Source organism: Acanthochromis polyacanthus, chromosome 17 (assembly GCF_021347895.1).
Source record: "Acanthochromis polyacanthus isolate Apoly-LR-REF ecotype Palm Island chromosome 17, KAUST_Apoly_ChrSc, whole genome shotgun sequence".
NCBI classification, from domain to species: Eukaryota; Metazoa; Chordata; class Actinopteri; family Pomacentridae; genus Acanthochromis; species Acanthochromis polyacanthus.
In genome coordinates this window covers 25,839,923-25,855,893 of record NC_067129.1, presented here as the reverse complement: position 1 = coordinate 25,855,893, position 15,971 = coordinate 25,839,923, and the positions used below count along the sequence as shown (strand labels likewise).

The 15,971-nt window shown below is 42.4% G+C and overlaps 1 protein-coding gene across 1 annotated transcript in view; it reads right to left on the bottom strand.

The window, feature by feature from the left end:
- Positions 1-15,971, bottom strand: part of zzef1 (zinc finger, ZZ-type with EF hand domain 1) — a 36,350-nt gene that overhangs the window by 9,879 nt on the left and 10,500 nt on the right. The window contains exons 19-51 of the mRNA XM_022209420.2: positions 15,748-15,913; positions 15,422-15,543; positions 15,204-15,326; positions 13,250-13,419; positions 13,078-13,159; positions 12,784-12,985; positions 12,364-12,497; positions 12,000-12,240; positions 11,626-11,705; positions 11,449-11,539; positions 10,866-11,346; positions 10,596-10,760; positions 8,783-8,902; positions 8,493-8,654; positions 8,113-8,245; positions 7,714-7,852; positions 7,420-7,585; positions 7,069-7,331; positions 6,530-6,702; positions 6,181-6,376; positions 5,859-6,049; positions 5,181-5,461; positions 4,504-4,678; positions 4,262-4,394; positions 3,949-4,175; positions 3,143-3,451; positions 2,952-3,052; positions 2,696-2,831; positions 2,155-2,514; positions 1,910-2,053; positions 514-682; positions 282-380; positions 1-150 (exon numbers count right to left, since the gene is read on the bottom strand). The exon at positions 1-150 is cut by the window's left edge and continues 16 nt beyond it. Coding sequence (XP_022065112.2) covers positions 1-150; positions 282-380; positions 514-682; positions 1,910-2,053; positions 2,155-2,514; positions 2,696-2,831; positions 2,952-3,052; positions 3,143-3,451; positions 3,949-4,175; positions 4,262-4,394; positions 4,504-4,678; positions 5,181-5,461; positions 5,859-6,049; positions 6,181-6,376; positions 6,530-6,702; positions 7,069-7,331; positions 7,420-7,585; positions 7,714-7,852; positions 8,113-8,245; positions 8,493-8,654; positions 8,783-8,902; positions 10,596-10,760; positions 10,866-11,346; positions 11,449-11,539; positions 11,626-11,705; positions 12,000-12,240; positions 12,364-12,497; positions 12,784-12,985; positions 13,078-13,159; positions 13,250-13,419; positions 15,204-15,326; positions 15,422-15,543; positions 15,748-15,913 — 5,884 coding nt within the window. The remainder of the gene's footprint in view (positions 151-281; positions 381-513; positions 683-1,909; positions 2,054-2,154; positions 2,515-2,695; positions 2,832-2,951; positions 3,053-3,142; positions 3,452-3,948; positions 4,176-4,261; positions 4,395-4,503; positions 4,679-5,180; positions 5,462-5,858; positions 6,050-6,180; positions 6,377-6,529; positions 6,703-7,068; positions 7,332-7,419; positions 7,586-7,713; positions 7,853-8,112; positions 8,246-8,492; positions 8,655-8,782; positions 8,903-10,595; positions 10,761-10,865; positions 11,347-11,448; positions 11,540-11,625; positions 11,706-11,999; positions 12,241-12,363; positions 12,498-12,783; positions 12,986-13,077; positions 13,160-13,249; positions 13,420-15,203; positions 15,327-15,421; positions 15,544-15,747; positions 15,914-15,971) is intronic.

Sequence of the window (15,971 nt, the reverse complement as noted above, 5' to 3'; positions counted from 1 at the left end):
GCAGCAGACGGAGCAACAAGTGAACGGCTTTGAGTCGCTGGTTTCCAGTTTGACGACAGGCCACACCCACCTGCCACTCCCAGATATCAGCCAGTGGCATGTGATGGAGCACTTCCTCATCGGCTAACATTTGCTTCAGGATCTCAAAACCTGATTAAAACAAGAAAAAAGATGACAACCTGATGATTCAATATGAAATGAATTTGCACATTATTAGGTAACTAATAAAGTAGGTTTGAATCTATTTAAGAGGAGTGTGTATTTGTTCTGATGTAAGGTACCTGTCTGAAAACGTCCCCTGTGGCCTCCTGTGATGGTGAACTTGTAGCCCCACTCTGTGTTGCTCATGTCTGACATAAACCTGTAGTACAGGGTGTCACCTGAGTGAAAACCAAACACAGACACATGTTGATAGGCATGATTTCAACATAAAATAACTATGATCTACGTCAAATACACACACATATGGATACACCTGGAGCAGAAAAGGAATGAAAATTCAAGTGTCCTCACCAGGGATCTCAAAATCAGACCATTTCTGTGGAGATCCACTGAAGTTGTGGACATCCTGGAGGAAATCACTGCTGCTCGACATGATGAGCTCATCACAACCTTCCTCCGTGTAGCAGCGGGAGTCAAATTTTACGGACAGGTAGATTGCACCTGGGATATGCACTTTGTCCTGAGTACAAAGAAGATATGGGCAAAATAATGTTTTTAAACTGAAACAACACAACATACAGGAGTTAATGTAGAGTTCAAATTTTAAAACATACTGGCACACATAGCCCTGACCTTAAATTTGACAAGCCCAGGGGTCCATACTACAAAACAGAATGTAAGCCTAATGAGGTATTTTAACCCTGTTTAACCCTGGGATTTCATGGATTTACTTTTTGTCAGGGTACATAGCCTTGTTAACTTATAGTCAACACCTAACCTGCCCTGGAGCAGGTACTGTTCACAATAACAGATAAGCTGTGTTAACACAACCCCTACTGACCAAACAGTTCTCTTAGAAAATGGCAGCACCATTTATACAAGATCCCATAGAGCTTATCAGCAGACAGTGAGGAGATCTCTGCAGAAGACAAGAGTTCTTAGAGACCATCTAAACCATTATCTTTCCCTGATGAACATAGATATGAGAGATACAGGGAACCGCAGTCTCAATTCCTTTTTTTCCTTGTTGATAGAAAGCAATTTCAAAGTATTTTTTTTCTATAGCCTGACTGATTAAAGCACTGAAGCCTTGTACCTGCTGATCTTATAAGAATTGCAGTAAGCCTACTTAACAATTTGAAGTATGTTTTAATATTTGGTCTTTACTTGCTCCAATGACTGCTTAACACCATCAGGGCTGCAACTGAAAGAATAAAGCCTTACAAGCCACAAGAATGCATCCAAGCTGCACACTGATTTAATGAAATACACAACTGTATATAGTCAGATAAACTCCCTACAATTGATTTAGGGTTTTTTTGCTCTTCTTGTAGCTCTGGACCTGTGCTATGTTTGAGTTTGGTCATCTGGTGCCCAACACCACCCCTTTCACATGAACACGCTCATAGGCAGGTTCAGAAACCCTGGGTTGAATTGATGAGTTCATAACCAGCATCATGTAACCACTTAGCTTGACAGCAGCTGTTCAGCGAAGCCAGGTAACAAAAAATATGATTGATATATTGTATTCATTTCTGAATGTGTAGCTCAGGACTTGTATTAATAGCCAGGTGTCCTGTTAAAAATGTTTTGAGCTACATAACATTGACTTTGTGGCCAGTTCGAAAGTTGACAATGGCATAAGAAAGGACCGACTACTAAAGTAAAAATGTCATATAAACCGTTGCAACTACTGCTGATAAAAAGAAAAAGAAAAGAAGAAGGAAAAAAAACACAGTTCACCTACCTCGAAGTTGGTGTTGTTATCATAAGGGTGTTTGGACTCTCTGACTTGTACCGCCATACCTGGCTCCTCCATGAACTGGCATGCAGTGAGAGACAAACTGCACAGCATACTCTGACTGCAGCCCTTCAGCACCCTTTGCAGAATCTGATTATTAAGAGAATATTGTCACATTAATTCAACAAAAGTTTAAAGTATTATATGTTCATAAAACATTTTATACTCTTTGCACAGTTCTCGCTTCTCACCTTCTCCCAGAGAGGCCTCTCCTCCAGCTGCATGAGCATGTCCAGGATGTAAGCCATGTGTGAAGCTCCATTCAGTTCCAGAGCCTCCTCGCTCAGCGCGGCGTCTGCAGGCCAGTCGGCAAGCAGCGAGGCCAACACGTGGCGAGCGTACAGTGTGGCGATGGCCTGGTTGACCTTCACCAAGTATTGACGAACGGCCCGATTGCTGCGCACATCCAGTTCTTTGTGTAACAGAGCTGAGCTTTTGGTGCGTCTCTGCTTGGCATAACTGAGCTGCAGATCACTCTCTGAATTGGTAATGAGCTTCTGGGCCACTACGTTGATTTCCTCTGTTGCCTTTTCACAGTGACTGGGTTTGGACTGTGGGAGGAGGGCGATGTTGGACATTGATATATAAAACACATCATATCAAAATGTCATAGTGACTAACGGTAATATTGGTAAAGTCCCAAACAGAAGTTGTGCTTTTTGACCAACAAAAAGTCTTTTGTAATAATGGTGATAAAATTGGCTTTGTCATGGAACATTTCAAACAACTCACCATGCAAGAAACGACAATCATATCAGTGTCCACAGCCTTGGTGTTCCTCTCCTCAGAGCGAGGCCGCCTGGTGGGCTGCCACTTCTGAGCCAAAGTACGGATTGTTTCATCTGTTTTTATCGTTTCTCCATCAAATCTGAAAATGACACCAAGGCACAGCGTATAAGAGAAGCAAGAACAAATTGTATAAAATATGATCTTTTCAATGGTGGATTATATAAATTAAGTAAATTAGGAAGTCATTCTTGATGCTAACCTCTTCTGGACTTCCAGGAAGAAGGAGTCCGTCCTCTTCATCTGCAGCTCATACATGGCTCGCAGGATGGGCAGAGGGGCGTTTAAGGCATCGTGGGTGATCTGTGTGGAATTTTAAAAAATAAAAATATTTTAGATTGTTGTATCATACTATTTTTTGTTGCATGTATTCTGAATAGTATCTCCAATTACCTGGAAGCAAATCTTTGTCTCCTCATCAAGACCCTCTAAGGGGTCGGGCCTGTTGACATCAGTGTCGTCAGCACAGCAGCTGGAGTGGTCTGAGTCGTGCTCCTTGTCCTGCTCTCTTTGGTCTCTCTCGGGGTCCTGGGCCATGGAATGGATCTCCCTCTTGGAGGAGTAGAGCATGATGGAGAGAATCTCCAGATCTCGTAGCAACCACAGCTTGCTAAAGCCCGTCCCCTTGCTGCACTTCCTCACCAACAGCTGGGTCAGCCCTGACTGCTGGATGGCCTCCTGTGCTTGCTCTACTCCATGCTTCTATATAAGATATAACATGGAATGATAAAACTATCATTGGACAGGTACACACTCCCCAAAGAAATACATGTGAATTTTTGAAAATTTGTGCAAACCCTGCACACTTTGGTCATACTGGCAATCAACAGAGCTTCAGTGATGCACTGAGGCATAGTTGGTCTGTCTCTAAACCAAACACAAGCACCGAGCAGCAACCTACCACACTGAAAATTTCAAGTGCTGACATCGTGCACCGTGCAGTGAGGCAGCCTCGTCACTACTTTGAGGGAATGCCAAAACTGCATTCTTTGCTAGGCTCTGCACAAGATTATTGTGATTAGTTATATTTCATACAAACAACTGTTTTTTTTTTTTACCTCTGCAGCAGAACGATACTGAGGTGCAGTCAGACCATTATGTACTACAGAATAGGCTGGGCAAGTGAGATTAATGAACAGATTTGATGAGAATAGTATTATATAGCAAACAGTGATTATGCACTTGTAGATTCTTGGTACCTTGAGTGTGTTGTAGAGGCCTTTAAGGGCCAAGGACAGGACCCAGGAAGCCTCCACAGCATCAGGAGAGCCATTGTCCTGACTTGTCTGCAGGAGGTGGCTGATAATGGAGGTGAAATTGCTCAAGTAGCGACTGAGCAGCGTCTTTGGGCTGCCTTGGCCCTCTGACTGCCTTGGGAGACCCGTGGTGGTGGAATCCTGAGACTGTATGAGTTGGTAGTCTTTCACTGTGAAAAAGAGATACACAGAGGGTTAATCCTATGCTTATTTCTCAACGCTGGCAGTGCTGTTCAGGTGCCAATACTTCACTAACCTGTTTTCCTCTTGCGTGTCTTAACATCCACCACTGCAGCATGGTTCTTTTCTGTGAAGTGCTTGAGCAAGATCATGTTGTGATGTTCATTGGCGTTGTCAATAAACACTGTCTGGGTGCCCACGCATAGCACCTGTTAGACACAGAGAAGCCACGGCTGGGTATACAGAGTCAGGAAGCATACCCTGGCGTACAGGAGTGTGAGTTTTGCAGTGCACATGTATAAATGGTAGTCTACCTACCTCAGGGAAGCCCACCAGCACCAGCAAGGTGAAGAGGTTGGTGCGTTTCAAGGTCTGTGGCAGCTGCTGTATGCAGTGGTCAGTAAAGGCAGCGATGACAGTGCTCCACTCAGGGCAAGCATTCAGACTGTGTAAAATGTCTGCAACTGTACAGGCCCAATCCAGACCAATACGACTGCAAAACCCGGCAAAAGAATAAAAGAGTTAACAATAGCATTCAAACAATTGCATAAACATCTGAAGAAATAACTTTGAAGCAAACAGCATCTCAAACTTTTGGTTGGTATCAGCTCTGTAATACAGTTTTTAATACTCTGGGGTAAATATAAAGTTAATGTGCAATGGTAAAAACTAAACAAGCAATGTATTCAAAAGGAAAAGTCAACAACAATGATGATAATGATGGCAACGATAAAACTGAAAAAACTAATATTGGATTCAAACCGCAAATTACAGACAAGTGTAGGCGTGTATGTACTTTAATTGTCGTGTTTACATTAGTTTTTATTAGGATAGGAAAATATTTTACAAAGCTGTTCTGAATTGGCTGAACTTCAACAAGAGCTAACGAGAGTATACTTGTCCTTGTAGAATTAATCTGTGCAGCTGTGTTATCAATATGGGTCTCTAAACTAATAAGAAATGTTTGTGGCTTCACAAGGCTTTCTTTGCCTTACCTGTCTAAACAGACAGCCCCAAGGCTGAAAAGCAGCTGAGTGGTCTTCCATCCCTGGGTTTCTGAACAGGTTGCATCTCCTTGTGCCAGCAACTCATATTTGTCAGCCAGGGCCTCTGTAACAGCAGTGTCAGCCTCCATTGGAGGGATCCGGAGCAGCAGCTGACCCAGGAGTCCCAGCGTGAGGTGGAAAGTTTCGTTGAGAGAGCCAGCATTGGAAATGACTGCCCTGAAAAGCTGGGGCAGGATGGAGCTCAGACTAGGCAGAGAAAGGGTGCTGCCCTGAGGATACAAGACAGACAATATAAATGATGTCTGCAGATTAAACAGAAACATGTCAGTACTGATGCAATGTTATAAAAGCTAACATTTCAGGAACACAAGTGTGTGTTGGGTACAAAATAATTTAATGATTTAACCTGACAAAGTGTGGTAGATTGTTTGATTTATACTGCCAAGAAATAATACAGCATTGAACTCCTACTCTGGCCAGCCATTTGAGCGGTCACAGTCTTTATGCTAAGCTAATCAAAATATCTGCTGGCAACAGCTTCACAGTCAATTAAATATGAGAGAGCTAAATTAGAATCTTTTAATCGAACTCGTTTTGAAATACCAAATCATTTCTTCAGTGTTATACAGAATCTTGACACCAAAACTGTTGGTTAGTTTTACATACTGGTTTGGCTGGTGGTAGCATGGCTGCTAGGAGTCCCAGGATTCTTTCTCTGGAGCACTCTGAGAACACATGCTCCTGAAGTGGAACCTGTGGCAACCTCTCACTTGTTTCTTTGACAACATGAGATGCTGGAGAATTGGCAGACTGCTCCTGGTCCAGAGTCTGGGTCAGGAGTGGTCCAGACTCTGAAGCTAAGAACAGTGGAAAAACGAAAGTGAAAAACGTGCAAAACATTGATTGAGACAGCAATGTGACATTCATGACCACTAATGAGCAAAATCTGCACAGTAGTCAGGTTGGTGGAGGTGACATCAGCACTTACGTCGAACCACAGGAGACAGGGGGTCTTCACTGGACACAGAAGGAGTCTGGCTGAGGCTCGGTGAGTCTAAGGTGTCTTGAGTGACCAGCTTCTTTTTCTCTCCTTCCCCAGTGCTTTGGGGGAATGGCACCTCAGGAGGAGCAGGGGGAGGAGAGCTCACCTCTTTTGTCCTTTTCTCCTTACATGATGGTTTATTCTGGTGGTGAAAGAATAACAACTCTTAAAATGCTAAACATTATACTCTGACTTACATTGACTAAATACTTGTTTGGTACTTCCATGCATCTCTGTAAATCAGCTAGATCACTAAATATTGTCAGTATCTTAAAACATGACTTCTGCTCCTCACCTTGTCCCTGGGAGATGATGGAGAGCAGATCGCTGCAGTGCTACCAGGAAGCGAGGAGGTGTCAGTGGCTGTACTAAGCTCCTGTGAGGACTCAGGAGAGACTGGACACAGCTCACTGTCAGAGGCTGATTCATTAGAGGACAGTAGAGTAAGCAACGCTGAGGAACGAAGACCTAAGTGAGAGGATAAATAAAAATAGTTTCATATACCATGTGACGCATTAATAAACAACCATGCCGCATACTTGATAATTCTGAAAATACTGGATTGTGGTAATGCAGTCCAAAAATCAACAGACAGATGAAATGCATTTTTCCAAATGCAACTTTCTGTAACTAAATTAGCTGCATATTATGGGAAATAATTTTTTGTTGCCCTGCTCAGTGTGGGATTAAAAAAATCAATATCACTCTGATGTTTATATGCTACATAAGAAACTCAAGCTACTTTAGACTAGCAAACACACTGATGGCAGGATGCTACAAGCCTGGCTCTGTAAAAAACAGTCAGTTTAAAAATAAATTTTGCTTTGGACAGACCTTTACCAGTCTGACCCTTTAGTAAGCAGTCAGTGATGAGCTGTGAGCAGCGTGTCTGCAGAGTCAAGGCCTGGTTCAAAGTGTTGCTGTCCAGAGACTCTCCCTCCATCTGCTTCTCACTGCTCAGTTCTGAGGTGTAAAGGGCCAAAGCCGCAAACAGCAGCCAGGAGTAGTTGTGGATGTAGGGCTGGATCAGGCGGTGACGGTCGCTGATACGTATGGTCACCATGGGGTACACTGTGATCCGGTGGGTGGGCAGGTGGCTACAGATGACATGTTAGAAAATAATTGAACTAATAACTGAAAAATATCAGTTTGTACAAGGATTAAATAGAATTCAAAATGTGTCACCTGTCAGGATATTTTTTTGCATTGTAACAACCAAAGCACAGGTCGAAGTCTTCACACACGTTGCAGTTGATCCTGCTGCCGACAATGAGCCCCTGGCAGTGATCACAGGCATACTCCATGTTCACCATCTCATGATCATCTTCATGGCCTTCAGGCTTGGCACCACCTGGTTACAATACAAATATCCACATTTAGTTTGCCCCGTACGATTAGTGGAAATAACCTGTTCCTCTGAACTTTGCGCTAATCAGTCCTGTGACTGTTCATGTATCAAAATGTGGGGTATGAGCTCACTGAGGAAGCAGGTCTTGCAGAGGTCCATATCCATGCACTGCAGACAACGGTAGCGGTGCCAAGGTGCCATCCTCTCACAGCCGTCACAGGAGATTACAACATTGAGCAGGTCACAATAGCGTGCTATGAACATGTGCATCTGCGAATAACACAAAATAACATTTTCATAGAATGTACCGTTTTATCATCTGACTTTCTTTCCCTGCTTAGTAGATCTTAGCAAAGATCCTAATATCCTCCAATAAACCAAAATCACACAGAAACAAACAGCAATAAAGATTATTTGAGACAGTCAGGTTAAACTGTGATTGACATTTGTTTCCCCAGAAAACTCAACAACAAGACAATATCACCTGTTTGGCAATGACACTTAAACATCTTTAATGGACTGTAACGTACTTTTCTTCTGTCCTCCATGGAGTCCTCTTCCTCAATTTTGTCGTACCACTTCTCAAACATTCCATCCATACACTCGTCCATCCACTCCTGGTTCTTCTTGTAATCTGCGATTTCATCCTCTTCTGTCCACTGACTGAAGAGGAATTTAAACCAAAGAAATAATCAAGCATCTCATTTTGTGTCTAACAAGAAGTTTAAAAATGAACTAGTGAAGCAAAAACCATTTTGACTCTTTGAATTTAGTGAAAACGAAAGCTGTGTTTGTTTTTTTTGTGTGTGTGTATGTGTGGGTTTTTTTTTTTTTTTTGCATTGACAACTACTATTTGGAAAAGCCACATTTTATGTCTGCCTTTTCTTCTGAGATGGGGGCAGATGTTACCTGATGGCAATGTCATGAACACTTATGTTCTCCTGGGACATGCTGAGCAGGAGTTCAGGAAGCTTGATGCTCAAGAAGAGAGGAAGGTCATGGACCTCCCAGCTCATGTCTAGAAGGTGCAACAGGCAGGTCTGCACACAAGACAGGGCTGGCAGCAGAGCTCTACAGAACAGAGAACAGGATCAGGTTACCAAGCACACATTTTTGCAACAATCATTGCTGCACTCGCTTTTAAATTTCAATCTGTTAAGTCATGAGAAAACACAGTGAGATAGAGGACAAATCCTTACTTCTCATTAAGGCTACTGAAGCCCTGCACAGCCTCCACCAGCATGAGCACCAACTGATGGTAAGAACGTCTCACCTCCTCTCCTAGCTTTTGCCCACTGTCTGACAACTGAGAGAAATAACTGCAAAAGACAAAGAAAAATAATACCACACTACTGTGCAATTGTATGTCTGCATGCAGCTCTTCAATACAAAACTCATTTGTTTTTATTAAATTCACCCAACATTTACATCTTGAAATGTTAAACTGATATTGGTGAAAATTCCAAGGAGACATGAAGTTGATACCTCTAATTCTGTCATCAGGAGTAGAGGCCTAACAAAACAAAATATACTGTTTTTCCATAATGTTAAACTCTGAGACAACATTATTCTAAACTCAGCCCGTGAAATCAGATGTATAGAGTTCATCAGGATTCAGAAAATGACATCAATTTATCTTTCACGTGTTTGTGGAAAAAAAACTGTTGCATTGCAGTCTGAAGATACAGTTTGAAGACATATCTGTTTAGCACTCAGGTAAAGTCTCATGAAAGATGGACTGAGTTGTATTATGGAAATCTAGGCACAAATGCCTCTCTGTTTGACCCATAATGGCAGCTAAAAGTTGATTAGCATTACCACGAAATTACTTTTGCATTTCCTTGCAATAGTTTAATGTTTCATTGCAATACACGTTACATTTCTTCCGATCTATATGAACAGCCAACTGTGTGGTACAGTCCTGTTATGACGCACTGCCAGTTTAAGGAAATAGTCTGCAGATAAAACAGAAAAGAGAGATGATGTGACAGGGTTGCATTTATTGCTCCTCATTTATTTAACAAGGTCGATCTCTGACAGTATCCAGTTGCTGGCTGTGAGCAGCTGCAGCTGCTCTGCATGGCTGGCTGTGATGGTGAAGCTGTGGCTGATATATGGTTATTGTTCAGACTTCAGCCATATTCATAACAATGACTACAGCCACAACGACACCGGTCATCCTCAAGCTGCAGCCATATGGTGTCTCAGCAGTGGTCAGATAAATAGATGCTGAACTAGCTCCTTTAGTTGTCCTTGCTAATGTAGCGGTGTAGACTACTGTAGTATCTGAGCAGACACAGCTCGGTGCACCGAGTGTCTCTATAGTCACAACCAGCAGCAACCTACAGGCAACATGATAATGTATTACAGTAGTCTACAGCTCATAACATTGTGACAGCTCAGTTCTAGCTGCAGCCATTGTCACAATTAATATTATAATTGCTACATTTGTTTTTAATAGTTGTAGAGTAGCAATAACTACATGCAGTGGTACTGTGTGTGCAGTGATAGTTCTGACCAGGAATATCCTGAAATCCTAAATGAACAAATAAATACATCTGTAGTAGAGGCACCACAAGTTCAAAAAGTAACAGGTGGACTAAACCACAGCAGTAGTCAAAGTAGGAGCAGCAACCAAATCTAGTCACAGATTCACAGCCAGGTAGAGGTGCTGCAGCTGCTCACAGATATTGCCTGATATGGCCTTTAACAATGAGTAAGAAGTAATAAATGACTCCTACAGTTTGCATCATTTTTTGTTCATCTCTCCACTCTGCAGAATGTTTACCAAAATTAGCGGTGTATTATAACTGGACTGGACCAACATACTGACTATTCTTATTGTAAGGAAACACAAAAGCAGTCCTTAAAACTGTTGCTGTGACCTTTACTGGGCCTGTACTGTACATTTGACGGTTCTTTGTTTTGTTTTCCCCAAATTTCTGGATGTTTTAATGACACTCTGAGTGAGTGTTGGTACTGTTGACCTGAAAAGAATTCCTACAGATATACCTGGTGAAGTCTTTCTGGCAGGCCAGCAGCTCCTGTAGGAACAGGATGCAGGGAGCTTGGAAGAGGTGTGGCTGTCCCAGGGAATGTAAACACTGCTGAACCATTTCCAGCACCTTGCACACGCTCAGAGCTTGAGCTTTGTTCAGGGACAGGGTCTGCAGAATGCTGTAGGAAAGACAACTAGATGACTTTACCCTGTAAATTACTCAAACACAAACTGTAAATCACTTTCATTCTGCGTTATCCAGTAGAAGACTAGATGGCAGTCACCTTGCTGTTGTGAGAGCCTGGTCCTTTATGAAGTTTATGATGTGTTTGAGTATTGGGTAGCGATCCCTGACAGAGGTTGTCATGCGGGGTTCTTCGATGGAGCGGCAAGACAGGAGGCGAAGACGTGTGCGACTGAATGGGGCTTTACGTGGGAAAGCAGAGGGAGAAGCTGGCTCCCCTGGCTGGGATGAGAGACTCTCTGTGGAGCCCCTGTGGCCTCGCTTGCTGTGCCCACAGGTGTTTGGAACTTGAGTAGTGGGTGACTGACTCTGTCCTGCCTTGGCCTCACTGCTCTCCTCAGATACTCCAGGCTGAGGTGCCAGAGAGGAGCTGGCCTGGAAGTCCCCTTCTGAGATGGAGCTGGAGCGTAGGAGTGGAGCACTGCTTCCCTCTGCTGCTTTGGAGGAGTCACTGCCCAAGCAGGGAACTCCACACGGAGCAAACCGGAACAGCAAGAGACTCTTCTCAATGCACATCTCAGCTGGAGTCAGAGAAAATAGCAAGTTGAAAATATGATTTATGTGAGATATAATAGGTGAAAGGAAAGGCAGAGGTATGACATCAAATTAGCTGGAGTCCTCACCTAGTGTATCCATGGTAATTTCATCATGACCCACTTCTTTCTCATCCAGAACATTCATTTTGCCAACAAGATATCGCTGCTTCATCTCCAACTGACGTGAAATAAAGTATAAAAGTTCAGTAACATGATCAGGAGCAGACAACCAACAGAAATCAATATCCTGTCTGTAACACTCACCATCCATGTCCTGATGCCATCTGCCAGTGAATACACCTGCACAAACTCCTCACTAACACAGGACTTGCAGTCATGATTAACTACTCACACAAAGACAAAACAGAAGAGAGAAATCCAGTAAGTTAATCAGCCGCACAGAATTACTACTATAAAACACAACAAAGTTTTGCTTTGTAATCAAAGGGGCAGTGGTAGGGCAATGGTTGGGCCCTTGAGCAAGGTCCTTAACCCCTCCTGCTCCAGGGGCGCAATACTGTGACTGACCCTGTGCTCTCACACCCTCAATTGGGAGGATATGCGAAAATCTCAAGTTGCCCTCGTGGGATGAATAAGGGAAATAAAAAACTTTTTAAAAAATCATTGCAAAGCCTTACCAAAGGTCCTCAAGGCAAGGTTGAGGGCTGGTGTGTGGTATACCATTGCCGCCCAAATAGCATTCACAGCTTGGTCTGTCTTTGACCCAGCAGCAATCTCATTCCTCATTGGTTGTTTTCTGCACGAGTGCATAATGGTCCTCATCAGCTCTGTTCTGCTGTCTGTCGGCTCCTGGGAAGGGTTCCAACGAGCAAAGTCTTCCAGGAAGCTCAATACCTCATCCAGACTCCATGTACTTATCTACAGCAGAGAAAATAAAATAACATTACAGCATTTTTACCAGCTATGGTCATTATGAAACGCAATAATGTAATCCTCAGACTGCTACTACAACATAAGCGGACAGAGTGGATTTCATCGTACCTGGTCTGAGGTCGTTTTATTTCGATTCGTCTCCCTTGTCTCACACAACCCGTGCCGTAGGATGGGTTTCCATAGAAGTGAAGACTGTACATGAGACATTTTCCCTGGTGGAAGCTCCTTCACAGTGCGAATCTCTGGAATAGACAGTACCAAGCAGATATCAGTATTTCAATCTATATTCAAGAGTCGAAATGACATTAAAGTGAAATACCATTTTGAAGTGGCATACAACGTCTTTCTCTCAAAAACCAAATAAAATACGTTCACCGAATTCCTTATTTTGTGATATTTGTTTATCAATGACATCTGCAAAAAAATCCAACGATGGAATTTCCAAACATTTCTCGGGTCAAGGCCACACAGCGGCACACTTTAGATCACAGGCTTTTGTTTGTTAAATAGGCTGTAAACAAGTCTCACCATGAGTGGATTTCAATGCCAGAGTTCTGGATGCCAGGCGACCCATCAGGCGAGCTACCAGCAGCTGCAGGTCCGACATCCAAGAAATAGTGATATCTGGCAGTCCCAGGGCTGTCACCGTAAACTTATAACCCCACTCATTATTGCTGCTATCAGAATGGAAGAGGAACTGCAGCTGAGGGCCAGCGTCGAACGTCACCTTCTGGAATATTAAAAAGACACACAAATGTGTAAAGGAATTAATCAACAACAGTGTTCTATATGAAGACAACGGAGTGCTTTTCAATAGCTTACCTTCGGCCATTTCTCAGTTCCAACCTTCATGTCATAGCGGACTTTACCACCTCTAGAATCTGTAAATTCTAGGTAGTCATATCTATGAATATCAAGAGCACAGGGGCTGTGTAAGTAAAAATCCTCCTTGTAAATTAAAATTTAAAAAAAAAAAAAATTTTACACCAGTTACCTCTTTTCTGTCTCGCAGCGTTCATCAAATTCTAGCTCAAACGAGGTCGCACCGGGACAGGCAAAGATGCTGGTCTCATGGCGGCTGTTCTCATAGTTATGAGGAGACTCCATGCTCCAGGTCCTCAGCACCACTGGCTGCTGAGGTTGGTGCCAGCTGTCTTGATCCACCTGACAAGGACACGTTCTACAATGAATGACTGTAACAGTCAGTGGTGGAATGTACATTTAATCAATTACTTCAGTAAAAAGTCGAGTCACGTGAGTATTTTAATTGAATTTATTATTATTATGTTAAACAAAACATTATATACACACACACTCTTAATAGCACACCTGTACACACAGTCACACACACATACCAACTAAAAAAAAATTAATGGTTGCAGTTCTTCAGCAGGTTTTTCAGTTTTTAAAACTGCTGATAGAAATACAGTTCTTAATGTCATCAGGTAGGGTGTTCCACTGAGTTGTAGCAAAAAGCTGACTGTTCAAAGGTGGTGCGTCAAAAAGGTATTGAACAGTCAGTGGTGGAAGATATTTGCGTGGATTTTATAGATTGTGCCAAGCGATACTGAACAAATTGGCACAGCGGAGGAGGGGCCAAACAATTAAAAATTTTAAAGACAAGACACATATTCGAAAATAACTTAAAATTTTCAAAGCTCAGAAGATGATGCTTATCTAAAATCCTGGCATGATGGTATTGCACTGATTTTTTGTGCAGGATTTTCAAAGTCTGTTTGTAAAGAGACTCCAGCGGTTTGATGACTGTCTGCCCAGCTTGTCCCCAACATATGATACAATATGACATGTGGGACAGGATCATAGCATGCATGAAGGTCTTTGCAGCATCCACAGACAGACAGCGTCCAATGTGCCAAAAGTTTATCAGATTATATTTTATAGTTTTTACAAGGTTTTTGATGTGTGACATTAAATTTAGATTTGAGTCCAGTATTACGCCAAGATATTTAAACTCATTCACAATTTCTATTTTTTCAGTCCTAATTAAAATGCCAGTGCTGACAGACTGCTTTGTTTTAGAGAAAAAAATCCCTTTTGTTTTGGTAATGCTGAGGTTGAGACATGACTGATCAAGCCGGTCTGTAATCTTTCCCAAAGCATTTGTTAGTATCTCAGCTGCTACCTCAGCAGTTTTTGCACAAGTATAAGTGACCGTGTCATCAGCATACATTTGTAGATCCAAGCCCTGGCACACCTGCGGAAGGTCGTTGACGGAAAGACTGAATAACAGAGGCCCTAACACATAACCTTGGGGAACACCCATGGAGCACATGTTTTTGTCTGACAGAGAACTGCTACTTTGACACACTGTGATAGGTCAGAAAGATATGAAGACACAAGTAGTGCTCCAGAAGAAAATTTTAATTTTGAGAGTTTTAATATAAGAACTTTATGATTAACTGTCTCAAAAGCTTTTCTGAGGACTAAAAAAAAACAGCACCAACCACCCCTCCTTTATCTAATTAAGGATACTTTGTATTTTACTCCTGTGCATTTTAGAGAGAAATGTTGCACTTTGTTTTCCTTGCTGTTGCAAGAGCCTGTGTTGGTAACACGTAAGCACTTAGAAAAATGTTCAATATGTTGATTCAAGGTTTCTTTTCAAATCTTGCAAAAATAATGAAACAAATTCAACCTTCCTTTTATTTCTGTTTATAAGCTATTATAACTTATAAATAACTACGCCATACTACACAAAAGACATTTATGAGTTTTCTCTACTTCTAGCTATGATTGTTGGGGTTCCATAGAGGAGCCGGTCCTTACACTGCAGTAAAACTGAGCCCATAGTGAGGGAAAATATGAGAGGAGCATAAAATACTGCTGCAATTTACAACCCTCCAGGCCCTAAATGGTGGTCTACATTTTCACCTCTGTAATCATACCAAATTCTAGTGGATTAAGGTGTGTGGTCAAAGTGGTCTGACCTTAGAGAAGATGTCTCCAGTGTCACTTGACAGGCTTTTGAGTAGCTCAACCAGAGAGGAAAAGCTCTTCAGCAGCACACTGTGTGGTATGTCCAAAGAGCACAGCTCCAAGAGGAAAATCATCTGCCAGGACAGAAACAAATATTAGATTCGTTCAGCAAGGTAATCTCTACTAATGCAATATGGCAGAGGAAAATGGTAAAATAAGAATGTATTACCAGCTGTCTGAAGACTGTGGCTAGGATGGAGCTGCCCAATTTGTCAGTAATTTTAGCAGCTGTGTACCTCTCCAGTAGGGAACCAAGGACAATTTTGACACTTCCAAGGAACTGATCCACATCTATCAAAACAAATCATTTAGTCACTCTGCAAGCATATGCAAGATAAATTATACTCTGTATCTGTGCTGAATCATAACACAATTAATTCTCTGATCCCATTGTAATCAGTGCTTAGTTGTATGCTCTTGAAATCACTGAACCTTGAAAACGCTAAGAAATAAGGCTATTTGTGTCAACAATGCAACATTGTCAAAATATCTCACATTTAAGCAGGATGTCTCTGGCTAGTGCCATTGCAACACCTGTGGAAGATCCTCCTTTGAGCTGCAGGTAGCACCAGGAGAGCAGACTTCCCTGCAGAGCCCAGAACAAGGACAGCAACACAGTCCTGCTGGCTCCACCACTCTCATCCACCATCATAACCTCACACTGAGGCAGATGAATGGAAACATCAGACCAGGTAAAAGAAACATGTGATTTCACATCC